This window comes from Zootoca vivipara, chromosome 7 (assembly GCF_963506605.1).
Source record: "Zootoca vivipara chromosome 7, rZooViv1.1, whole genome shotgun sequence".
NCBI classification, from domain to species: domain Eukaryota; kingdom Metazoa; phylum Chordata; class Lepidosauria; order Squamata; family Lacertidae; genus Zootoca; species Zootoca vivipara.
Genome location: NC_083282.1, coordinates 67,200,695 through 67,228,620, shown reverse-complemented (window position 1 = coordinate 67,228,620; position 27,926 = coordinate 67,200,695). Strand labels below are relative to the sequence as shown.

Here is a 27,926-nt window from a genome sequence, read left to right as displayed (position 1 = left end):
TGTATTTTAAATGGATGTAACCCATCCTGGAACCTTAGGGTGAAGGTAATTAATAAGTACAATACTAATAATATCAACAACATCTGCCCCATTGTGTACCACACTTGAAACCCTTGTCTAGGACCAAAACCATGAATTACAGTATAGTTCTGCACCATATTCATGCTTGGGGCAGCTAGATGGATACAAAACAATCTCTAGAAAGCAACACAAGAGAGGCTTATTAGATTATGCATTACAGTTGTTTACATTCCTTTGGTGGCTCACACTACATACATTGCGGTAACAAAGCCAAATGCATGCCTGTGTGGGTTCTTGTTTCATTTTTTAACATATCAACTTCAGTTTCCTACTTCACTGCTCATGGTTACAAATAATGTATGGGAAAAGAAATCCAGGCTATTTATTTATTTTACTTGATAAGCAACTTTAAAGATATACTCTTAAGAGGCATCAGATGAAGGCCATGAGTTAAAAATCAAGCTAAGGCAAAGGCAAAGGCAACAAAGGTTCAAGCATTCATGCGGTTTGCTTTGGCTTTCGGGAAGGAATTACTGCCTGTACTGTATATAAGTCATGCTTTGAGCACTGAGTTGGTGCCTGCATCCAAGTTTGGACAGATTTCTGGAGTATGGAGTTTGGAGCGATGCAGCAGTCTTGTGACCTTTGTAAAGGTAAAGGGACCCCTGACCATTAGGTCCAGTCACGGACAACTCTGGGGTTGCACGATCATCTCGCTTTACTGGCCGAGGGAGCCAGTGCACAGCTTCCAGGTCATGTGGCCAGCATGACTAAGCTGCTTCTGCCGAATCAGAGCAGCACACGGAAATGCCGTTTACCTGTCCACGGAAGCGGTACCTATTTATCTACTTGTAGTTTGACGTGCTTTTGAACTGCTAGGTGAGCAGGAGCTGGGACGGAGCAATGGGAGCTCACCCCGTCATGGGGATTTGAACCACCGACTTTCTGACCAGCAATCCCTAGGCTCTGTGGTTTAACCCACAGTGCTACCCGCGTCCCTGTGGCCTTTGTACTTGCAGCCAATTTACATCTTCTGGCTGCAGGGGTAGCAGAGACAGAGCTGCTGCTGCAATTGTTTTAACTCTTTTTAATTTGTGCGGGGTCTGTTGCTGTTGTTTGGTTTTATTGAGGAAGGGGAGATGTGTCTGGGAGAAGAGCAGGGGTGCCCAATCACAGTGGTTCAGGATATCAGGAGGTCAGGTATTTGGCGACTGTGCTATGTGCAATTCCTCTAACCTGGGGAATTGTGGTTGTCCTATCAGCCAGCCCTTTGGGTCTGCAGTTAGGGTTGCCAGACTCCATAGAGGACAGGACTTCTGTGTCTTTAATTGCCCTGCTCTCTTTTGAGTCCGGAAACCTTAAAGAGAAACCAGCAGACCCTTTGTTTAATTTCCAAGCAAAGGGTCTGCTGGTTTCTCTTTAAGGTCTCCAGACTCAAAAGAGAGCAGGGCAATTAAAGGCACAGAAGTCCTGTCCTCTATTGAGTCTGGCAACCCTATCTGCAGTTGCTGTTGCTGAATGCCAGGTGGACTCTGAGTAAGACTTTCCTCATCCATTATGGAGAAGAAAGGCAATCTGGTCTATATCACTGAAACCTGGGTGGTTGAGCAGGTGGAGTTGGTCTCATCCAGCTGTGTCAACCTGGGTACTCAGTGCAGCATCAGGGAAAACCTGAGGGTAGGAGAAAGGGAGTTGCTGTGGTCTATAGAATTTTTCTTTCTGTTTCTGGAATGCTCTCCCTAGGAAGGCTCACCTGGAGCCTTCATTGCATATATTTAGGCACCAAGCAAAAACATTCCTTTTGGACCTTTGGCTAATTAAAAAACTATGGCCATTTAAACTGTGTTTGTGGGGTATTGTTTGTTTGTTATTATGGTATGCATTTTTGTGTTTTTATATTGTAAACCACCCTGTGATCTTTGGATGAAGGGTGGTATAGAAATTTAGTAAATAATAATAATGCTAATGATTTTAAACCCCCCCCCAAAAAAAGCAGAGTGCCTGAACCATTCATTTATCAGAATAAAAATGCTATAAAGCGATCAAGATTAAAAATCAGGTAAAATAGCAGCTCCAGGGGGGATTTTAAGAAGGAACACGGCACAGGAAGAAAAGTAGAGGCCCCTAGGGCTGCTTTTGTTAAGACAGAGATATGTCCAGTCCCAAGCATGGAATTCAAAAACATAAATTAAAATTGTATCTGGCTTGGAGTATAAATTAATAGCTACCACAAGGCGATTTAAGAAATGTTTATTGGACCATATGATTGCATGCTTAACGGTTAGCGCAGCCAAATGGGCTTTTTACTCATACTCAGTTCATCTTCTCATGATGCTGGTTCCCCATTAATTTAGCATCAGAAACAAGTCTGAAAATCTTTTGTGCTCAACTTTGTGAGTGACTCATATTTGGAGTTACTCACAAAAGGAGTTACTCCCCAAAAGCTATTTGGGCAATTGCACAAATGTACAGCATAAGCATCTGTCAGATAGTAAATATTTGAGGCACAAAGTTGCAAGACAAAATTTGCCCACTGCACCATTTCTCCAAAACTAAAGTGTCAAAGAGTCCATGGCAAAATGTAATGATGTTAAGTCCAAACTTGTAAGTTTCTTCCCAGGAGACCACTGCATCCATATACAAAGGGGGTAACAGGAGAAGCAGAAAAAGCTGCAGGCTCCCCTGCAGACATACCTGGTAAATTCTGGGTATGCATGAAAATGCACCTACCAAGGAGCATATAATATACTACCTTCCATTGCTGAGTGAGTGGGGGATGTGATGAGGAACAGAGTGTAGAAACCAGAAAGGACAAAAAAATTCCACTTGGCCTCTAGAGATCTGCTTTTAATGTTAATCCTAACCAAATTGTCAGTTCCTAGCATTTTGTCTGATTGGGTTTTGTATTTGCTCCAGAGAACAAATGAGCTCTGCACTCAAATAATAATAATAATAACAACCCAAAGTGCATTAAAGCAAGATTCACTAGTAGGGAGAATTACAATGCCATTATTTTTCTTGCCTCAGATTATTAATATTAACAAGCAGATATAATGGCTATACTCATTATAAAGGAAACAACACCAGTGACAAAAGCGAATAATAAATACACTCCCAAAGACCATTTCCAGCTCCCCTTCTGCAAGAGAGTATATCTATTTGCAAAGGATTTTAAAGACAGCAATACCAATTCCAAAGACTACCTGTAAAAGATCTCCACATTAACAGTACAACAGAAAATTCCTCCCAGCAAACTATGCTTAATTCCAAACTGCCTTTTCCATGTTCTAGGAAAGACAAATTATAATGGCCTTCTAAAAATAGCATTATTTATAAATTATACAGCAAGAAGTGCTTTAAAAGAACATTCATATTCTGCCTTGAAAAATCACGAAGCTTCTCATTCTTTTTCCAAATTGAAATCATTTTGGCCAGATTCTGATCACAATCACAACTAAGTAGATGTTTTATTTCCATGTATTATAAAAATATACTTTGTAATGGGCATGTATTTTTGTATAACTTTGAGTGTGTGTGTACACACACATACACACATACACACACAAAATATCACAAACATCCACCTAGTGCAACTTGAATAGAACCTGTAACTCCATTGTGACATAACCTTCCCAGCAGGTGTGAAATCCAGTGTTCAGAAACCCTAGAAGTCGAAGCAATCAAGTTTAATCCTAGTTTTCAAAACTTGTAAATTCGCATTGCTTTCAGGATAACTGCACCTGATTCTAGCACTAATTAGCAGCTCTTTCTGTCATGGAAAATGTAATGCATCAAAGGATAGAAAGCATGGAACACAACAGTAGTAGCCAACTTTTGCTGGAATCCTTTTAGCAAGTGTGTTGTAACTGACTTTAAAGTGGATCATATCACATGTAAACATATTGTACTGAGTCAGACAACATCTAGTCCAAAATCCTTCTGACTGGCAGAGGTTTTCCAATAGGCCTTTTCCAGCATCACTACCCACAAAAATTTTAACTGGGAGATGCCAGAGTTTGGAACCTTTTGTATAGGCAAAGAACAACCATTTTCCTGAAGCTTAAGACTGAAGGAATTTCAATAAGTGGAAAAGCATGGGAATAAATATTGCGAAATCCATCTTTAAAAACAATTTCAGCTCGCCTCCAGGAAATTTCCCTTAAAATTATCTTTTGGTGGCATTGGACCCCCACATGTCTTGCAAAGATAAATCCTTTAAGCTCACCATTATGTTGGAAAACAAGTGGAGAACAAGATTTCTGTATTCATGTTTGGTGGGAGTGTGCCGTGGTCCACACCTTTTGGGGAAAAGTTTTTTATCTGACCTCCAAAATCACTAAACAATCTATCCCTCCTAATTCGGCACTTGTCTTATTATCTTTAGATCCGACCCCAAATTATGCCCTTATATCTAAGAATTTATTTCCTTCCTGTTCTCAGCAGCTTGACTAGTTATTGCCCAATGATGGAAGGAAACTTCTAATATACCAATAGAGGCTTGGGTTAATAACAGCTAGAGCATAGCTCTATCAGAACGCCTCACATACCATTGGCGACTAATCAAAGGCATCTCCAAAAAAGATACCTTTGACACGATCTGGTCTCCCTTTTTCTCTTTTATTGAAGAACATGATATTTTAATGCCAACATCATCATAGAGGTGTCTGTGGAGAGGATATACTGATTGAAAATCTATTGTATAATCTAAAATTTATTAAAAGGGGCGGTGGGGATCACTCAGCATCCAAAAATAGACCCAAAGGGGAATCAATAAACAAAGAAAAAGAAATACTTGTATTATCAGAGAGTTCTGCAGTTTGTTTCAATTTTACATTCTGACCCCTAAGAAAGCCTAAAATATACATGCCTGAAATACATTAGGCTTGTTTCAAAAAGACTGTGCCCTCTGAAAACTCTGAAACTTTTATTCCTTGGTTTATAATGTTTACACTTTCTTCATGTAACCCAACTTCCCTGACTGTCATCCTTAAGTTTATCACTTATGGGGAACACCACCAAAGGCTAGCACTTCCTCCATAGGTATAGTCTAGCCTTATTCTTTGCAGGTTTTTTCCTGTGTGCAATGTGATATGAATTATAGGCCTTGGTCTTCTATTTATATAGGCGAAGGCACTGGGAGCCCAAATCTGACACACAAAAACTAAGGAACAGGTTTTTCCTTCAAATGGGTATAAATGACATTGGGGACAGACCTGTCAAATTTATAGCTGCCAGGCCTTGCACAGCACAGTACACATATATTGCAGCCCACCAGGCGCTTGATTAAGTCCCTGTTTCTTTTTTGCCCCAGAAAGGCTGCAGACACGTGGTTTATCAAGCATCTGGCAGGCCAATTACACAGCTAGCAAGCTGCACACAGCCCAGGGGGGGGGGGCCAAGCTTGGCAAGCATAGGGTGGAGGATAGTCCCCTTCGATTACACCACAGCAGCTCTCAAAGCTCTCCTGGCCAGCCTATTTAGCCAAATCATAACTGCTAAATAAGACACAAATGGGACTAATTATACTTTGCTCTCCAAACATCTTTGTTTAAAAAAATAGATACAGTTTTTTTGGGGGTCTGGAAAACTAACTAATAAAATAACCCCCATCATTAAAGCTTCAAGTGAAATCAGCTTGTAGAGAGCTAGATGGTACAGCTTTGAGCTGATGGAACTACTGTATTTGCTAACCTCTGCCAATAGATATCCCATTGTTTTTATGGGGCAGAGCAATTCTAACCTCAGCTAGGCAGCAGTGAGGCTTGACGGAGCAGCATAGCCGCCGCCACATCTGTAGATCCATCAATCATGCCAGCCAGGGCAGAAAATGAGGGGCAGGCAAAACCCTGCTCCGTGCTACCCCAGCCTGAAGCTGAAATATCAACCAGGCCCAATGCTGTCATGTGGTGGCAGAGTGGCTGGCTTGGCCCCTCCATGGAGCCTCCTGTTATGGGACTTTCTACCAGTGGGAATCACATAGGTGGGTGGCATGGTGAGTTTGGCACCAGGTTGATGCTAGTGGAGCATTTTGGGGCTGGGTAGAGGGACACTACCTCCTCTAGCACTGGGGGTTTGGATTGCAGCCTGAATGAACTGTCTCCCTTCTGAGTTACTGTATGGGTGTATATTCAGCCATTCAGCATCTGTATTAACACACTGTGTTAGTATCAGTGATGCAAAACTTGATGAGCAAAGGCAGGGTGCTGTCAAACCGTTACTCCAAAAGACAATCCACAGTCAGCAACCAATCAAGTTCAAAGATATGAGTATGGATGTCCATGGATCACCATACTGTCCAAATCTAAAAACTCTCACTGATGACAATATTAAATAGACCAATTCAGAAATCAAACAGCTTATGCAGTGAAGGAGCTGACTAAAGCTCTGATGGAGTTGAGAGTAGTGTGCAGTCTGAAATAATGGGACCATCAGGTGCAAAGGCACACCTGAGGCAAGCTGGTGTATGAGAAAGGAGATCTGACTGCCACATTCCATTAGAAAAAAAAGCCGCACAACTGTAGCTCACAGCTCTAACTTTCAAAAGTTAATTTTTGACTGAGCAGTTGAGAATCGTTCTCAAGATAATTTTGAAATACAAGATGAATCACAATAAAGGCAATTTGTGTTGCTCTATTTTACTTATGGTTATCATTTCTCTTGATTTAAACTTTATTCTTCAGATCTGTGTCTAAAGGGAAAAAAGAGCCTGAGAGGGCTCATTCATAAGTAAGCTTCCAGAGTAAACATCATTCTCATAAATTATATAGTTGTCATTATCTCAGAGAGAGGGTTGTTGGCTTTTTAATGGCCCCACTCCTATATTTCATGCACTCTCGCTCCAAATTTAGCAGTTATTCCCAGCTAGAGGTAAACGGTGTTTCCGTGTGCTGCTCTGGTTCGCCAGAAGCGGCTTTGTCATGCTGGCCACATGACCTGGAAACTGTACGCCGGCTCCCTCAGCCAATAATGCGAGATGAGCGCCGCAACCCCAGAGTCAGTCACGACTGGACCCAATGGTCAGGGGTCCTTTTACCCTTTACCTTTTCCCCCAGCTAGTCCAGACAAACAATCCTAATGGGGCAACTTCAAAAACAAGGAGAATGTATGCAGAATGCAACAGCCATGATCTTTTGTAGAAATGCGTAAGTACACAAAGCTATGTGTCCAATAGAGAAGTGTCATGGAAATAGAAGAAGATGGGGATAACACAGAGAGAAGCAGAGCTCAATAATCACAAACCCAAGTTTGGTGTAACATGACAACTTTAGGTAGAAGAATGAGTGCAAAAATAAAATCTCTTTTCAGTGAACAAGTCACTGACCAGTACAGAGTTCTGATTAGCATGCAACACCCACAAGTAATCTGATTAAGTATCTGAATCTCTGATTTCCAATAAAGATAAACATTAAAGAATAAAAACTTCACTAGTGTTAATCATAAACTTTCTGGCTGTCTTTCCCAGAGTGAAGAAAAGGAGGCCAAATTGCAGGCATTATAATGGCAACGAATCTTTTTTTATTTTTTTAAGTTGTAGGCCTAGGCTTGAAGCAGCTGCAAAGATTATACTTCTCTTCCTCCTCAGAGCCCATTACCAAAATGAAATATTGATTGATAATAATTCTCAAAAGGCCAACATTTCCATCTGATTTAAATTGGATATTGGAAAGCCACTACACGCGGTACTGCCAGGCAGTGGTATACATACCCAATTTTCAAACAGATGGTCTCCCACAATTAATTTGCCACCTTGAAGTCGGAACACAGGATGTCAATTAAATTAATAGAAAATGCAGTGTTAGACTATGCAGTCTTAAAGTAAACTGAAGACTCTCTTTTTCTCCCCTCTGGGCATAAAAACTTGTACCATCTAGTGAAAGCACAGCTTTAGTTTTCTTGGCACCCAGTCAATCTTGCCCTTGGTTTTAAATAATTTGTCAGGTTCAAAAGCAACATGTCACTGCTATGCAGCTGCTAGAGGGAACTGAAGGCTGAATAATCTCACTGGGTAGTTTCAGAGTTCATAAAATGACTAATTTTGGGGACACACACACACATAATTGTGCTGTTTGATCTTCAAACCAACACCTTTTATTATCAGTCCTGAGTTTTGCCAGGCACTGCTGCTTCTCAAAGTTTAATATCTTCATTTTACATTCTGACACTTGCTTCTGTAGGCGACAGACTATATTATCATTAAGGCAATACCATCCAACAGTGACAACAGCCTATTGGGGGAAATCAGTTTTTAAGAGGTAAAGGATAGTATTTTATTCTTCCTTTTTAAATGGCAATTGAAGGTTTATTATTATTATTATTATTATTATTATTATTATTATTTTATAAATGAGGAAAAAGAGGGGGCAAAGAAAGTAAAACACCTTTCAGCTCACAATGAACATTCAATAAACATCACTACAACTATCTTAATTTACACATACAAGTTGACATATGCCATCCAAATAGGTCCAAACAGTAATCCAATTGAAATTTAGGTTTACAAAAAGTATGTTGAAACAAACTTGGAGTAGTTATAATGAGGTTTCATTGCATATTTCTGTTTTGCCACCCACCTAACCCCCCTACAATGAAACACTTTGATTCATCTCAAAGTATATGCACGCAAAGATAAATTCAACTGAGCTTCATTCTTACTCTTGACAAAGATCTTTCCCAAAATGTTTTCATTGAATTATAATCATTTCCATATTGTCAGCATTTCTTTTTCTGAGATTATGAGATCTTAAGTACCTCACCCTGTAGACAATAGGGCTACATATCAAAATCCCATGGGACACCCAAGGAAACATATACTATATGAGATCATTACATGCCAGAGCAGCTCTGTTAAAATTGGCACATCAGTACTCAGTCAAAATCTTCCCATTCATGTTTATTTACTATTTCACAGAAAGAAAGGCCTTCTAAACAGAAAAAAATGGATTTTTTCCCCCAGCAGGGTATTAGCCATGCTCATTTGTTTAAGCAAAGCAACAATTCTATCGTATCAAAACCTAACAGCTTTATAGTGGCATAGGCTCTGAGGGGCTAGAGCATGGGTAGGCAAAATAAGGCCTGGGGGCCGTATCCGGTCCACGGACGGTCCGGGAATCAGTGTGGTTTTACATGAGCAGAATGCGTGCTTTTATTTAAAATGCATCTCTGAGTTATTTGTGGGGCATAGAAATTTGTTCATTCCCCCCCCCAAATATAGTCCAGCCCCCCACAAGGTCTGAGGGACAGTGGACCGGTCCCCTGCTGAAAAAGTTCGCTGACCCCAGAGCTAGAGACGGTCCTCCTCAGCAAATGCATACATATCACACTTTAAATATGTTAACCTTTAAGGTGTCACAAGTCTCTGTGTTGTTTTCCATATATACAAATAATTTTGGGGAGGGAGGGGTGTCTTCTGAAATTCTGTATCCATTACAGTACCTTTGGTGTGGGACCTTGATTTGTAGCTGTTTGCATCACAACGCTCATCCAAAAACCCTACCACCACCAGACTGGACTTCTGTCTTTTGATAAGCATGTGGGTGGGCATCCCCATACAGGTTCAGGTTGTTCCACAAGTAGAGCTGGGGCTGAATGTGGTTTTGCATGGGTGGAACTGTTCAAATACACATAATGACTCTTGCTTGTCTGATGGGAAGATGTTTGTGTTCGTTTTGGTTTTTGCCTACTGCTTATTTTTTAATTCAGAGCCAAATACTTTGCTCTACCCTCTTTCACCTTTGACCCCCCCACCCCCACCGGCATGTGGCCCCAGAAGGCTGCCTAAGCAGCAATGTGTCCCTGATGAAAAAGGTTCCCAATTCCTAGACTGCAAACCCCAGAAGGAACTATACCCTTGGAACACTGAGCATCTAGCTCAAACACAGGCACTTCTTTCCAATATGCTTCGTCCATTTTTACCTGCATTTACTAATAAAGTACATAAACATAAAAACAAGTTTCCGCAGCACTACCAGAACTAAAACCAATATTTCTTCACCCTGACAACCCAATGACCTAGAGGCAGAAAGAACCATGAAAGCTTTCAGGAAGATAATGAATTCTTCTGGAGGGTAGAGAAACAGGTTTGGACTAAGGATGCACCCATCACTTCAATAATAGACCTCCTTTAGTATTTGTCTGGTTCACAAAAATAAGGTTAATGCAAAGGGTGTGTGTGTAAACCTTCAGATACCAATGAAAAGATAGCAGCTTCAAAGGAGAGGGGTTTTTTTATTAGTTTTTTTTTTACGTAGCAGTGGCTGGACTATGCAACCAGACAACAGCAAACAACCTTGGGGCATGCTTGATTTTGACCAGATGGAACGGTGTGAGATTGGAGCATGGAACTTGTTGAATTAATAATTCAATCTTAAAAGGACCCTTAAGCCAGATATCTTTCTCGACACCAGTTTTCTTCCCAAGAGGGGAAACATTTTTATATTGTATTGGGGGCGGGGGGAGGCACCCAACAATTTCCCAGTAAAAAGAAATACGGCACTGCAAATGCAAAGCTGTGCAATTTATACCAGCACCTTGGGTTATATAAATCCAACTCTGGGAAACAGCACAATAAAAGCAAGCCAGGATTCTCCATGGTCAAGAAGGAGAAACATACAGGAATACAGGAAGGTGCCTTATACTAACTCACTAGTCCATCTAGCTCAGCACTGTCTACACCACTGGTCTTCAACTGGTGGGTCACAGTAGTGGGTCACAGCCTGATCCAAGGTGGGTTGCAACAGGGACACTACCACCATGCAAATACAGTGGTACCTCGGTTTACAAACACAGTTGGTTCTGGAAGTCTGTACTTAACCTGAAGCGTACTTAACCTGAAGCGAACTTTCCCATTGAAAGTAATGGAAAGTGGATTAATCCGTTCCAGATGGGTCCGCAGAGTACTTAAACTGAAAATACTCAAACCGAGGTGTACTTAAACCGAGGTATGACTGTATGTGGCAAGAGATTAAGAAAGGGGTCCCCTGCGTGTTTTGGTTAAAAGTGGGTCCTAAGTCTGAAAAGGTTGAAGATATTTGGTCTACACTGGCTGGCAGTGGCTCTTCAAGGTTACAGACAAGGAGTCTTTCCCAGCTCTATCTGGAGAGGATGGGGATTGAGCCTGGGACCTTCAGCATGCAAAGTTCTACTACTGAGCTACAGTCGAGAAGGCCAGCTTTCTGCATCTAGTCAGACTAGTAGCATAAGTAAATAAGTTGGAGTTCTTGACTGCAGGTCACATACAAATACTGTAGTGCTAAGGCAAGAACTCAGGCCGCGGTAATAATGTATCCCTGTTGATGGTTCAAGAGATACAATAGTTTCAAATAGTCTCTTCTGTGGTTGGATTTATTTATAGAAGTTTATACGTCAGATGAAGTGTATATAGCAGGAGAGGGCCCTGTTTCGGAGATTCTTCATCAGCAAATCTACATGTACACGTGTGACTATAAGACTTGCTGATGAAGACTCTCCGAAACAGAGCCCTCTCCTGGTATATACACTTCATCCGACGTATAAACTTCTATAAATAAATCCAACCACAGCAGAGACTATTTGAAACTAATGTATCATTTGAACTATCAACAGGGATACAGTATTACGGTTGCCTGAGTTCTTGCCTTACCACTATTTCAGGGGTTCCCAAACTAAGGCCCGGGGGCCGGATGCGGCCCAATCGCCTTCTAAATCCGGCCCGTGGACTGTCCGGGAATCAGCATGTTTTTACATGAGTAGAATGTGTTCTTTTATTTAAAATGCATCTCTGGGTTATTTGTGGGGCATAGGAATTCATTCATATTTTTTTTCAAAATATAGTCCGCCCCCCCCCCACAAGGTCTGAGAGACAGTGGACCGGCCCCCTGCTGCAAAGGTTTGCTGACCCCTGCACTATTTGTATGAGACTAGAAGCATAAGCATGAAGTGTAAGGTCTGCATGCAGACAAAATAAAACCATTCATGCACAAAAGGGAGGTATCAACAAGCATGGGGGAGCACATAGGTGCACAGAAATAATAATAATAAAATATTCCTGTTTCCCTAAAACAGGAAAGGGAAAAATAGCAAACCAAAAGGGGAAATGGAGTATTTAGGGAGGAAAGCTTTCCTTTGGGGGTTGATCCTAAAGAAGGGCCAAAAACAACAACAAAGCCAAAATAATCCATTGAAGGTGATACACGTCCCGTGGTACAGAGGAAAAGCACGAGGGCAGGGGAGAGAAGGACAATGTGATGGAGTATCCTGGGAAGGAGCATGGCTGGCTGACAGCAACACACTTGACAGCAACACACTGCAGCATTTTGTTACAGGTCTCCGCTTGTATTATAATAATAATATCTAAGAAAGGCTGTATTTTTAAGCAGCAGGAAAAAAGAGCTTTGTTTTTTATAGAGCACTCAGACAATCCAGCCTTCTTGTGATCTAGCTATAATTAGAGGTCAAGAAACCACCTCAGACTAAAAGTCACCTGATTTCATCTGATGAGGCTACTCAGAAATAGCTTGCAGTACTGGGCTATGCAAACCAATTTTCAAGTAATCTCTTCACAACAATAATTACTGGTACTGGACTGGACCCTAATTTAGCATTTACCTAATAGATACATAATGTATAAAGCTGACATGAAATCATACAGCAGCTATTTTAAAAGTTTAATTATATATGCAGAAGTAATCCAATCTATGAAAAATGTTATAGCTGTGGGTGGTTTTCAATGCAATATAAAGATTTAGACTGCAAGCTAGGCAGACTCCATTCCTATTTTGAAGGAAAATTGCACACATCTTTACAAACACCGCAAAACCAATAATAAATGGAGGGGGTGCACATGACTGGATTTTTTAACCCTGGACACGTAAGAGTTAAGCGAAAAGGTGGTTTTAATATTCCTTCAATCAATCTCACTACAGCTAATGTCAGATTTTAATGCTTAAAATTTAAGGGCTTGTCCACTCTATCAGTTCATGCACTCACCAACATCAAGCTGAATGCAAATTTTACATGCAGCTGACAAGCAGTATCTACATTTTTTAAAAAAATCTAAGCAAATGTTTTTAAGTCATAACAGAAACCTGGCCTGGAGCAAGTCTTCTCCTTGAAGATGAACAATTGTTCCAAAAAAAAGTGATTAATGGAAGCTATATACTGTATACAGAAATTCTGTAGTACCTACCAATTGAGCAATCATATGCTTATAAACGCCTTTTTCTTTTGCTTGCCCCATCCCTCCATTCTCCAGAAAATGGGCATCTTTCTGTACCTAGTCCATTTTTAAGTCTACTTTACTCAATTGCATTTTTCTATGGTATGAATGCACATGCACAATTGTAATTTTCTACCAGCAAATGGATTGGGGGAAAAGAATGAAATAGAGGAGTGTTACACAAATTATGGAGAGAACCAGCTCATCCCCTGTCTGTTGCCTCAGGTGCAGTTATTCTGCTGGCTGTTGGCTTGTAGTCATTGTGAAAGTGCAGATAAATATGCATGGTAGCCAACCTTGAATACTTATGGCTATCTGGGTATGACTCAATGAACAATACACTTCCAAGCAAAATGTTCCAATTGCATGGGAAGCCTCTCTCTTCCAGTTCTCTGTTACCTTGTTTTATCGTTCATCTCCTTCCCGTTTTCCTTCATTTCCCCCTTGCGGGTCTCTTTTCCATTACAATTTGGGTTGTGGTGGGTTAGGAAGCGGACTGGACAGAAAATCTGGATTTGTTATGGGCCAACCAATGGACAAAAAAATGTAAGGCTACCTTTTAAAATTCTGCAGATTAAACGTGGTAACCAGGATAATTGGCCAGCAGCTACAAGGAAGGAAGAGCAGAAAAAGGTGCCCGCACATAAGGAGACCCTGACACCAGATGAGCCAGATGTGGTCCACAGGTGACCTTCTGGACTCAAGAGGCTAGGAAAGAAGGAATCTCCTACCTACAAATCCAGATACTCCAGTTCTCTCAGAACAGAAGAACACAGAATGATTCAAAGTAACTAAATATATGTTAGCAGAAAGGGAAAGGGAAAGGGACCCATGACAGTTAAGTCCACTCACGAACGACTCTGGGGTTGCAGCGTTCATCTCACTTTACTGGCCGAGGGAGCCGGCATTTGTCCACAGACAGCTTCTGGGTCATGTGGCCAGCATGACTAAGCCGCTTCTGGCAAACCAGAGCAGCGCACCGAAATGCTGTTTACCTTCCTACCTATTTATCTACTTGCACTTGACGTGCTTTCGAACTGCTAGGTGGGCAAGAGCTGGGACTAAACAACAAGAGCTCACCCCGTTGCAGGGAGTCGAACCGCCGACCTTCTGATCGGCAAGCCCTAGGCTCATTGGTTTAGACCACAGTGCCACCTGTGTCCCCTATGTCAGCATAGCTGTTCCCAAAACAATCGTTGTTAGATACCATGTATGCTCCTCAAAAATAAGTGACGCATCCCAAAACACAGAACTATTGCTATATTAAAAGTTGCATTCTGAAAACAAAGAAAATGAAAGCCTGAATATCAAATTTCCAGATATCATTTGATGGAGTATGAAACCTGGAATCGCAACAACAACAACAACAACAACAACAACACTTTAGCCCTGCTTAAGGAATATAACATAAAGAACACCTCAAAAATATACACAAGAGCTAGAAACAAATGCATGATCAAGAAGATATAAAAATTTCTAGGAAAACACCATTACCAGCAAAATGACTTATTTTTAATGCAGAGCTGTTAGGAAAACACAATTATAAGCTTCATTTATGCTAGAAGATATAATCCAAATCCTGGTTTAAAAACAACAACAACCCAACAAACATTTGGAGCTTTATTTGTAAGAAGATGAACACAAAAGGTAAATGGAGAGAAAAACTCATTCCATGCACATTAGCCCTCCCAGTGAGTTCACAATAAAATGCTACTGTTAGAATAATCTAAATATAGCTTCAGAATGGTCTGTGCACACATTTTATGTAGATTAATACAGACACATAATGAAAGCATTGGTTGAATAGGCATGGGCTCTAGATCTCACCATAGAAGTCTTTAAAAGTACATGGAGTTTAATAAAAATAAACAGTGCAAAAAGAAAGCAGGATGGATCAAAAGCATCATATTCATCAATAACAGCCCCCTGAACAGAAACCATGTTCGGGTGGATACAACTAAGGCAATGGCATGGCCTTTACACATTGGAAGCAAAAAGGCTTTCCCACCAGCAATTCTTTTCAGAATGCAAAAGAAATGCTGGTATATGCCGTACCAGCATAAACAAGAATTAGCACTACCAACAGTAATTCAGATAATTCAGGTTTACATTACAGCAGAAGTGGGCTGCATATGAGTTCTTTATTTATTTCAACTTTTTATTGGGTTGTGTTTTTTTTAAAGAAAATATAGGTAATATGAGTAATATAAATAAGGAGACCATGGCAGTCTCGTACCATCCATATAAGACAAGGTTTACTGTAACATCCTAGGCATCTGGTTCATTGCCTATAGCCAGTGTGTGCATCTTAATTTACAAACAAAATTAAAAGAGAACAGCAAAATCAACAGTTAAAATTCAACATTGTAGAGCCAGATATCCTTGATTTAGTCCAAACATAGCATCCCAACTATATCAGGCAAGTATTGATTGTATTAAAGCTAATTTAGGGATCATTTCCTATTATGCTGCAGGTAAAGCAAAGTGGAGTATCTATTAATGGAATTGTGGGGGGTGGGGGCGGGCATCTGCTTAAATCAACCAAATCAAACTAAAGACTGGTGGGGGAGATTGTTCATTCTGTGGAATATATTATAAAATCAAACCACACTAGGGTAAAACCATCCTTCTTGATCTGTCTGTGTGACCATCCTGGACTTATTTGTTAATCGCTCTAAAAGGGCTATTCCGCAGACCATTTTGTACTATCAATCAATTTTTTATTGTATAAAGCCAAAGGCCTTTACAATGGATGACAGAGAATAAAAGGAAACTTTCATCTAAAATCGTACACGTAACCTGTAGCAGTTTACAACTTAAAAAGAAATTTACAACATTAAGACTTAAGACTGGCTAGAACGGAGCTTCTTGGCTGTCTGCGCAAATTCGGCTACCTGGTGTGTAATATATAGATGTTTATCAGCTAGGAGTTCATCTGTCACTTCCTGTACAGATCGACTAGGAAGCCAATTAAGAATTGGCGATATAAATTTTTCTCTTGGCGTTGTATACAGGGGCAAATCAGCAGCTAGTGTGCATTGTCCTCAACCTGATTGCATCTATGTATACATTTGTGATCCATATGAGGAATTCCCCGGTATCTCCCCTCTAAATATGCTGAGGGCATCTGTTGAAATCTTAGTTCTACAAAGGCCCTGTGTAGCTGTGGGAAGGTCAGAGTCTCAAAGTAACGGGGCCTTGAGTGATCGGTCTTAATTTGGGGGTACTAAATAGAGTAGTGGGCAGCAATGATAGATGCTCTGTCTTGGCTGGCATCCTGATCAAAACTCCAATTTCTAAGGTCACGTGGTCTAAGGGCCAAGTAGTTCTCCATTTGGAGATTATAAGCCCTAAATTTATCTTGGCACTTTTATGCACAGCCCCCTGTCCGTAGTTGCTCTAACCAGCAGAGCTTAGTAAGAGTATGATCCTCGTAGGCATTTAGCCCGTGCCAGTATCTCAGACAGGCTAGATCAATTCTGGCTGCTAGTAAGGGAAGTCCCAACTTGGCTCTGAGGTGGGTTTCCGGTGTCCCAAAGGGAAGCTCCAAAATCTGCCTCATAAATTTATTTTCTAGGATCTCATATTTCATATTTGACACCAGTTCCCCATATCTCAGTCCCGTAGAGCATTTGGGCGATGGTTTTAGAGACAAAGATCTTCATAGCTGGGTTGGTTAACTGTTCGCCATTTGAATGGAAGAACCTAGTAGAACAACCAGATATTAGCTTAATTGGTTCCAGATGACTTTCCATCGATACGTAATCCTAGATATTTAAATCTGGATTGCTCAAGAGTTGTTCCCAAACTCTGAAGTTTCAAAGAGTTTATCTCCATTAGGCATGTCTCCTGTAGGCATACTATATCAAATGTTTGCAAGCACCTTTTGAAGTCCGGGTCAGCTAGTTTGTTCCTCCAGCCTGCAATGTTCCAAGAAACTAGTTTTAAGGGATAGGCTAGTTCCTTATCAGTTCTCAGCCAGTCTGCCATGGAGTCTGTCAATAAGGCATATCAATTCCCTGCGCATCAGTCAGAGGTTGGCGAGTGGAAGATTTTATTTATGCCTTTTGACATTATGTCCCTTCATACCTTGGAAAGTTCATTGAATTTAGCATAAGAATGTCAGGTCTGGGCTTTGGTGCTTGGTGATACCCTATAGGGATGTTGTTAGGGGATGATATATAAAAGGGGCAGTGATGGATTTGCCCAGGCGATGGGCTGTAAATATAACGATGACCTTTGGGCCCAAATGTGGTCCTATATGTCCATGTAAATACCCTACCCAGACCATTTGGTACCAATTGTCTACTGTTACACTAGAGAGAGCCTTCCATTGTCTGATTATGTTACATCTGGCTGCCTGTAAAAGATGGCTTATCACTTATTTATTATGTAAATTGTAAGTTGTTATTCTGAAATGTATTTTAAAAACTAGTTTTAGTCTGACTTCTAGTTGTTGCCCTCCTATTTTGTTAACTTCCGGGAATACTGAGGTCCAGAAAGCCTGGATTTTTGCACATTCCCACCACATATGGAGGTAGGTACCAGGTGCAGGACAACATCGCCAGCACCTTGGCAAGGTGCCAGAGTGAAACATACATGTGACTTCTGAAGTGGAAATATGCAGCCTAAACGTGCTTCATAGAATCCTGGGGTCTGAGGTTTAGTTGTTATGTTTAAGTATGTTTCAAGGCCTCGTGGCTGCAGAAATGCTACAAGGGCAGAAACTAATATGGCAGTGGCAAGGACTAGGCTGATTTAATTGATTTTCCATTTTCAAGACCGCATTTCAAGGTTCTATAGAGGTTGATTCAGACTGTTCAAATGAGTAGCAAAATCATATCAAAACTTCTGTAGAGCATAAGTAGGACATGTCCACTAATTTCATCACCCACCAAGATCAGGAGAATGATATGCAAGTTATGTTGCTCCCATGCATCTAAAATGTCCAGATTAGCCTTGGTCTTCTGATTCGTTTCATATTTTCCATGTAGCATGCAAAGCTAAACAAGTTGTTCTTCCCTGCACAAGGAGCTACTGAACACATTCTAGAGATATATGTGTACTTGGTTTTTTAAATATCATATAAAAATAAACAGGCAACTTTTTAAATTTACCATCTGTTCTTCTGCAGTCTTCTTTTCTTATTCATCAAACATTCAAGCAACTTTAGTGCATTTAAGGGAATTAATTAGAAATGGCCATGGAAGCCATATTGTCTAGCACAGAGTTCAAAATACCTCTATTATTCCAAAAGTAACTACGCTAAAGAACCCCTCTCTCCGCGCATGGAGCTAGAACAACATTTTCTATGAATGAATGGGTATTCATTATTTGGTTCTGAATCCCTGATTTAATAAAGCCTTCGGCAAAAGAGAGCTTCAAACACTTTCCATTATGCAGATGGAATGCGCACAGCATCAAAGCTTATGCCGCAGGAACAGAGATGGTGCATCAAGTGACTCACACAATTCAAAATGTTAATATTTTTAATGGTAAGTTTTTTACCCTATTTACCAATATTCAAAATCAGAAACCAAATGAGGGCCCCCAAAATAAAATAAATAAATAAATAATAAATAGGGAATTCTATTCCTTTTTCAAACCAAAATTAGCGGAAGAATAGAATTACATTTCTTCAACACAGATTTGGCTCAGGAGAGTGAAAAAGGAAATATTTTATCTCCCAGCATGCCAAAGCTGTAAAAAAAGAGTAGGGGGGGGGAGGCAAGTGTTTACTGCTGCAATTTACTGTGCACGTAAAAGTCAAAAGAAAACAGAATGTTCCATAAAAATTTATTCATTACATTGACCCTCCCTTATACAGATAGGTCAAAACCAATTTCTGATGAGTTCTGTTTTAAAAAACAAACAAACATACAACAACAAATATTGCTAAGATTTAGCATCTCTCTGAACTCTAGTGACTTGCAACACAATCTATCCTATTCATGTCTGCTTTAGAAATAAGTACCAGCCAATTCAATAGGATTTACTTCCAGGTAAGTGTGTATAAGATTGCAGCCTAAATCCTTTTTGCCTATGGAAAAAATGTACATTTTTTTAAAACAGAGAATAGAAAAAACAGGGTTATAAATTATTATTAGCTTTAAAGTAACAGCTGTTTAAAAAATTGGCTTGACATATCATATGCACTTTGCTTGTGTTTGTACAAATGTATCACATTTGTATCTACATTTGTAGATACAAATGTATCTGATTAGGACCACATGCTCTAAAGACTTCCTGGGGTTCTTCCTTTAGGATATGGATATATTGTCATGTATGGTTGGTGCCAAAATTCCTTCCCTCTGAATTTGCCACTAGATTTATCAGTCCCATTTACCTTGTGCTGGTTGTGGAAGAACAGCAATGCATTTGTTTTCCAACATTCTTTTTAGCTTAGTTTTCTTGAATTTGTAAAAGTCACTGGGAATGCACAATTTACTGCCACCATACTTTTCTATTTCTTCCATTTACTGCAGCTTTTCCCTTTACCCTAAGCCACACGCACAATCACTCATGTGCATTAAAATATCATGCAGTTATACATACAATCCCATTCAGGTTTCCTTTCACCCAGTCTTTCATCTGACCAACTTGCTAGCTATCATCAGTTCCCCATCACCATTGCCTTACGCACACAATCACAATTCAGGAACAAAACAAGGTATGTAACATTTTAATATTTGCAAGTACATGACAGTGGTAATGGGAGCCATTAAGTGCTAGCAAATTAGGGAGGGCTTTAAACAGAGAAATGAACTCAATGAGCAAGTTGATCAACTAAAAGACTGGACCAAATAGAAGCTGCTGAGGAAAGCTGGCAGGATTGTGCACAAAATCGAAGGAAGGAAGGAAGGAAGGAAGGAAGGAAGGAAGGAAGGAAGGAAGGAAGGAAGGAAGGAAGGAAGGAAGGAAGAAAGGGTTTTAATGCACCCCGTCACTCTTGCACATGATTTTGCTTAAGGGACATAAAATAATGACTAGGTGAACTAGAAAGCAGCAGCAAGTACGAAGTATGCACGTGCCAATTCTGTGCATAGTTAATTAGCGAAAATCTCTATGAACAATTGGAAGACAGGCAGAGTGAGACTCTGGGCACAGCCAACCCGCAGAAAACTTGCAAGTCAGAACAGGGAAAATCCACCCACCCCTAACTGGTAGTCAAATACTACATTCTGAATGAATTAAATTACCACAATTTGTACCAAACCATTAGAATTCTTTGAAGAGCACAAGAACGTAAGATGAACTCTGTTGGATCAGAACAAAGGAGAACTGCCTGGCCCAGCATCTTGTTTCCCACAGCAACCAAGCAAATGCCTAAGGGAAGCCCAAAAGCAGGACATGAGGGCAATAGGCCTCCTTTGTTGCTGCTCCGGAGCAGTTGCCTCTTGATCCTGTGTAGACAGTAGCCACCATAGTCACCTAAAGCCAAAACTATGGCTAGTTTTTAATCACACAGGAGCACACTGCCAGTGCCCCCGCCCCACCTTGTGACCTCAATATACCAAAGTGTTGTGCATGCACCATGCCTGACAAGGTGGGCACCAATTTCAGCCCAAGCTGATGATGCAATGAAACAAAAGTAACACACAGAGGTTGGATTTATTCTAGCCATACTCATTTTCAAAGAAAGCCCTATGATACAGTTCATTCCTATTTAGACAGCAGTGCAACATACCTGCGGAGGAAGCTTCACATGCTACATACAACTAAATGTAGGCAGATTTTTCACATAATCGGCAGGACTGAACAAAAACGCCCTCCCCAGATTCTCCATCGTGTCTGACTAAATACTCTTAGAGCAAGGGGAGATGCAATCCCTCCAACAATTTTGTTGGGGTCAAACAATAAAATTATTTTTTAAAAAATTGGTCTCAATGTTGAATGAAAAACTATGAGTGCATTTAATAGAACCACAGAATCACAGAGTTGGGAGGGACCACAAGGGTCATCTAGTCGAATCCCCTGCAATGAAGGAATCTTTTTGCCCAACATCAGGCTCAAACCCATGACCCTGAGATTAAATGTCTCATGCTGTAGCGACTGAGCTATGTAGGTGGATGGCAGGAAGCAATGGGCTAAGAGAGAAGAATGGAAAGGAGTAGGGGCCAAGCCCATTGCTTCCTTAAATATATTATTAGGTTGGATCCACAGTTGTGCTCAAAATTCCCCACCATATTGCCAGGCCCATTGAATCTGATATTTGGTGAGTGTGGGCTAGAATTTTCCAACAGTTGCAGGAGGGAACCAGAAAAGGGAAACTTCTCGGAAGGTTATTCTCAGGCAAATTTTAGCTCAGCATATTTATCAGGGACTTTGAAAATGTAATTAAAGCTACTTCTGCAACTGTAATGAAGAACAAAAAGTCTCTGTTTACATCTACACAGTTGAAAAACCAGAGACTTTACGTCTACTTTTACAAGTTTTCTGTAGGGGGAAAAAAACAGAGCACAAGCAATAATACATTTATCACCATTCCCTGACCCTGCATTCCTCAATCACACAGGAATCCTTCTATATTGCTTTTCTTCAATGGCACCTTTGGCCGAGTAAGGAATTTAGAACTGGGCCTTTCTGTTGTATAAACATTCAAACTCACCATAAGTATCTGATGCAGAATTTGCTTGCCATAGTCATAAGATTTGTGGGGTTGTCTTTAAAAGGCTTTTTGAAGCTGCTATTTTTCTTTTAACTTTGTGAACATATTTGTTTGAGAATCTTTTCTTTTCTCGACGGGGGGATAGAAATTTAAAGGAAATTTGTACATATCGTAATTTTTATCTGACATATTGGGAGGTGGACGTCTTTCAATATGGGATACGCACAATTAAGAGTTAGAGAATCTAAAAGGAGTCCCAGTTATACTCCTAAGCTTTCACGCAAAAGCAGCAGTTTTGGTTTTAGGGAACTTAAAAGTTTGCATAAAACAGCAGATCATCCTGGGAAGAATAAAGGCCACTTTACACATAGAATCATAGAATCATAGAGTTGGAAGAGACCACAAGGGCCATCCAGTCCAACCCCCTGCCAAGCAGGAAACACCATCAAAGCATTCCTGACAGATGGCTGTCAAGCCTCTGCTTAAAGACCTCCAAAGAAGGAGACTCCACCACACTCCTTGGCAGCAAATTCCACTGCCGAACAGCTCTTACTGTCAGGAAGTAACATAATATTGTTAATACACTGAGATCATCTACACATAGGAAACAAGACATACAAATTATATGTAGCAAGAGTACCTATTTGTTTTAAATAGATAATAACACACAAACACACACACACACACACACAACTTTTTTCCCAACAACAAAGTTGAAAGAGAATGATCTCCAATTAAATTGTGATAATAATAAAAAAGAGTCAGCCTTAACAAAAAGTTGATAACTCAAATGCCTGGGGGGAAAGCAAAGTTTTAACTCCAACATCTAAATGCCCAAAGTGTTGGCACGTAGCTAATTATATTGGAGTTGGAACTCCACAGTCAAGGTGCTACCACAGTCATGGCAGCATCCCCAGAAGCCTCCAACTTCACTTCTAAAGGGAGCACCTGAAGCAGCAGATCTTAATGAATTGGCAGGTTCATATAGAAACAGGTGCTCCTGTAGATAACTCTGGTCCCAGACCATTACAGCTTTATGGATCAGAACCAGCACTTTCAGTTGGCTCAGAAATCAGCTGGAAGCCAACACAATGGTGAAATATTGTCAGGCCTACTGTTTTGCTACAAGATAAGGTGGCATGGAAGCACTGAGTGCCAATGTAAGAACCAATATTCAGGCCATAAGCAGCAACTTGCTTGGTTTCCTGTGGTGATTTACTACTGCCTCCAGTTACAAATCTGAGGGGAAGCTTTGTTATATCATGAGTGAGTTCTTTTACTTATTTTGGCTACTAATGTATGGACAAGCAGACTAGTAGACATTTTGCAGGCTAATCACATTTTTGCTTATTTGCAAGGTCACTCTCAATATATAGAGACCTAATAACAAGAACATAGCATTTATATGTCGACTTTTCAGTGTTCAAAGTACTTCACATAGCCCAGTAATCCTCTCAAGAATCCTGTAAGGTTGGCTAGAATTACTGGCAATGTTTGCAGTATATTGCATAATGAGTGCTAAGACTGAGAGAATAGTTGCTTGTCTAAGGCAACCTAGTGACTTTGTGGGTGAGGTGCCATTTGAACAAGAACTTAATATTGATTTTTGCAAGCCATTCCAATAGCCTTTTTGGCTAAAGGGCATGGTATAAATGCCATAAATAAACAAAACTTCTTGGACCATGGCTTACATTATTGGCCACCACACAATGCCAGCTCTCAACAGATTATTCCAAACAAGCAACTGGACGATACCCCAGAGCACAGCAAATGGCGTTTAACTGGGTATTCACATCGACATTAGACAAGCCCTACTACAAACATCCCTGTCCTATTAAAATGGAAATGCTGGTGTATAACAGGTATTTCAGTGACTGCAAAGAGAAACTGTTGCTGCAGTGCACAAATGTAATAGGAAATCTCATGATGACAATATTGTGTTCAATAAATGCACAAAACATTAGCACTTCAGGATGGTTTGAGCTAAACAGTGTTTCTACAGAAAGCTCAATGGCCATATCAGAAACACCTATTGGCTCAGGGGTATGAAAACACAGAGCTATTGCAATACTATGTCCTTCACTTCTATTCCTACATCTAGTGCACAATGCACACTACACAACCCTTCCTCCTGCAGAGTTTCTGTGCCCACCCACTCCTCTGGAAGGAAAAACATTTCAATCATAGAGCTTGAAAGCTTGTTTGGCAAAATCCCACCCTTTTCGTGTTTGAGCTCCTGAGGAAACCTCAGAAAATCAGTACCACACACTCTCAAATTCCCTGGTTTGTTTTGTGTGTTTTTTTTGGGGGGGGGGGAAGAAAAGAAGCAATAACTAGGCCTCATATCAGTCTCCTCCAAGCTAACATTCCCCTTAAATTACAGAAAGCAGAGGCTGGCCCTCCTTCATTCTAAAATCTCAACTAAGGAAGGGCAGAGTTAGCAATCCCGAACACATCTCAGTCTATTTCCCTTTCTTCCATTCAAACCCCATTGAAACTTTTGCTTCTTTCATAATATTCACCTGGAGGAGCTGCTGAATTCCCTGATTGTCCTGCCTAAGGAAACGATCCCCTTGCAATGTGTATTCTTTGAGGCTCTCAAATTGTGCAACCTTTGAGGAAAGAACCACCTGTAAACCTTGTCTACAGCATTGAGCAAAATGACAATGTTTATCACTGTGAGAGAAAAATCCACATACTGTATATCGTTCTATATGAGTACTTTGGGGGAAGAGAAATTTTAGAGCCCATGGTAACATCTTTTAAGGGAACAGGCTGAACATGGGCCTCTGGGATACTGCAACTGCAATCCTACTTTCTTTACACAAAGATGATTTACTGTACAAGTCCATTTGGCCCATTCTGACTATGTAAATAGCAATTGACAGCAGTGGGATATTTATATTGGTTGCTAGTTACATATTTAACATTTTTTCTTCTTTCCTCTCTCTCTTTTTAAGATCCTGGTAACAGTGACAACAGCAGCACCTGGTGGCAGTGGTCAGTATTTTGTATGTGCTCCTTTTCATCACCTCTTCTGGACTCTTTATCAATCAAACTTGAAGTTATTTGCTTTATCAGAGAAATTGACAAAGAACTATTACAGCACTCTGTGACTCTCTCTGTGTTGCTTTTCCCCGGCATTGTTAGAAACAGCACTTTTGTAAAAAGATGCATTAACAGCAAGTGACTTTCAACTAACTGCAGCCAAAACACCTGCCCAACATGTGCAATAATTGTGTTTTCCCCTTGGCCTACCTATGATCAAAGTTTATGGCAAAGTAGTCATGCTGTAACTTTCCATTTTACTCTAAAGTTGCTACAGATCTCTTGCATTCACCCCTTTTAATGGCTAATTACAAGTTGTAATGCTTTATATTTCAACTTTCCAGATGAAGAAAAACCACCATGGATTTACTTCTAACATTTTTCAATATTTATATATAAAAAAAGACAACATTCCAAAACGCGTTTATTTTTCTTTAAAGACTGGTATTATATAGGTCTTGTATGTTAGCAGTTGGTTCTTTGATAATAATGAAAATGTAAAATTTCTTCCTGCAAGAATAAGTGACACTTTGTGTTTTGGAAGCCATTGTTGTTACATGAATAAAATGATATGAATTGGAAAATACTTGCATTTCAGAAAGAAATTTTCAAATTAGATTTGACAGCCCAGACAGCTGTGGATAGACGTACTATAGATTTTTAAATGTTTATATAAAACCATATGCAAATATATCACAATTGCAAATAGCCTGAAACTGTGATGAATGTTTAAAGGCACATATCAGTGTAGGAAGGGAAAGCTTCAGAATTTAAAACAAATTTGTATTAGAAAACTCAATATACCACAAAAACAAAACCTTTTGCTCTGCAACTTCCATTACTTTACAAAATTGCAAGCATCTGATAATATGAAACAAATACATATTTGTGCATGATTAAATAATCCAAAGTTTCAAATTCTTTCATTGAAATGTTGAAGTTTTGCTGTCCTCAAGCCTGAAATGGATAGTACTCACAGATAAATACCGACAATATCTGTGCTTTACTCTCTTATTCCTCTCAGTTAAAGCCATTGGCCAAAACACTACGCACTCTTAAATATCTTCTAACAAATTTCTCTCTCTCTTACACACACACACCACACACACACACAGTGCACGTTCTTGCAGTAGTAAATAGACAAATCTAGGTTAGAAAGATTTTCATGTTGTGCTGTAGATCTTATGAATTATACATAATCCATGTCTCTCAGTTGCATTTAACAGAAGTAACTGTATTGTGGGGAGGGGGAGGAGAGGGGAGGGGTTGACAACTAAGGGACAAGAACCTGCAGCCTGAGTTAGAGAAATGCTAAAACAAAAACATAAAGGCTGTTAAGTTCTAACCACTGCATATATGGCTAAATCCAGGTGTGAACAGTCTTTATCATATATAGATTCCTCTGAGACAGACATTAAAGAATTGGAGGGGGGTTATAATATACTCACCCTAAAGCATTTCTCCCCTAGCCTGTACATTGTCCAACAGAAACCATAGCCAGGCATGCAAGAAATACATTTCCAACCAAGCAGCCTCTTGAGCCCATACAATTCCACTCCTCCCCCAAACAAAACACACACACACACACACACACACACACACACTTTTCTGCGTTCAGATTTTGTTTTTCTTCCCGTCTATAATATGTTTACCAAAACTGAGAGGTCTAATCCGGGGTCTGAAGTGACGACGCAACTGATAACCAACTGCCTCTCTCCCACTCCTCTCCCCCCCACCCTTCCCAGCATATCCCCCATCCACCCTAAACAACACCCCCCCCTCCTGTTCTGCTTTTGCTTCGAAGATGGGAAAGAGAACTGCGTCGCAGCTTTCAAGCAAGCAGCCTGGGTGCTGGGAAACCAAATAGTTTTGAAATTCCCTCCTGCAGGATGCAGCCGCTCTCTTGCTACCTTCCACACTCTTGCTCCCCAGAGGAGGAGGAGGAGAAGTTTCAGCCTCGATCGTTTTTTTCTCCCTTCCCGGTTTTTAAAGCGCTTGCTTCTTTTCCCTTTGCTGCTACCGTAGCAAGCAAGCCGGCGATCTGAACATGGGACTTTGGGGCGATTTGCGAGAGAGGCAGAAACCTTTCCCTCCCCAGTTTTTGCGGAGCCTTCGCAACTGGACCAAAGTGCGTGGGGCGGTGGGGGGGGGAGGTGAGAGAGCGAGAGCGAGAGCTTTGCTCAGGGGTGCCATTGAATCAACTCCTGGCGCTGCCCCGTGCGGGGAGCGCTGACAAGTCCCGCGCAGCGCCGTGCGCGCCATCGCTGTTAGTGTGGGGCAAAGGGGGCAGCATCCCAGAGGGGGGGAAGAGGAGGAGGCGCGACGTGGGGAATAAGGGGAGGTGGGGTGGGGTAGGGGGCTGAGACTTGGGCGCACGGTCGCTTGCATCCTCCACCCTTGCACGGTCACTTGCGCCCGTCCCTCCTCGCCTCCCCCCCTCCCGCGTCCGCCCGCCCGCCCCTCTCTCATCCCTCCCCCTTGTTACCTTGTTGCAATGGTAATAGTCCAGGGGGCCCAAGCAAGTGGGGTCGGCCCCAGACAAGGAACCAACGGCGGTGGGGGCGGAAGGGTAAAACCTAACGTCCATGCCGGGGCTGCGAGCTGAGGGGGAGAACGAGGCGAGAGGAGGCTCCAGCGGGCATGGAACCGGCTCCTCCGGCGGCGGCTGCTCTGCCTCTGGCTCAGGGCGGGCGGGAGGGAGGGGAGGAGAGGCGGGGAGAGGGAGAAGGGGAGGGAGCGCAGCCCAGAGCCGGCTCCACTCGCACTCTATTGTTCCAGGCACCGAGGCGAGGGGGGGGAGAGAGAGAGAGCGGAGGAGGAGGAGGAGGAGGATGGGGGGAGGGGAGAGCGCCTGGGCTGGGCTCCCACAGCAACCTCTCTCAGGCGGGCGCTGGGACCGCCACAGGGCGGGAGGGTGTCGCCAGAACACCCCGCGCCTGAGAGCGGGCCTGCCCCGAATGCCGACCCACCGAGGGACGGGGAGGGCCTGGCATGTGCGGAGCGAGCAGGGAGCGCCGCCGCCGCCGCTTTCCTGGCCGCACTCTCTCGCGGAAGGGG

At 41.4% G+C, this 27,926-nt stretch overlaps 1 protein-coding gene across 7 annotated transcripts in view; it reads right to left on the bottom strand.

Annotated features, from left to right (window-relative positions):
• The window catches only part of TOX2 (TOX high mobility group box family member 2), a 220,867-nt gene extending 193,312 nt beyond the window's left edge, over positions 1-27,555 (bottom strand). For 6 of the 7 annotated variants that reach the window (XM_035123036.2, XM_035123039.2, XM_035123035.2 and 3 more), the window contains exon 1: positions 27,355-27,555. In XM_035123036.2, coding sequence (XP_034978927.1) covers positions 27,355-27,456 — 102 coding nt within the window. In that variant the 5' untranslated portion in view covers positions 27,457-27,555. Of the gene's footprint in view, positions 1-26,317; positions 26,581-27,354 lie in introns of those variants that run through there. The other variant, XM_060277250.1, reaches the window with a different exon arrangement.
• Between the last annotated feature and the right edge of the window lie 371 nt (positions 27,556-27,926).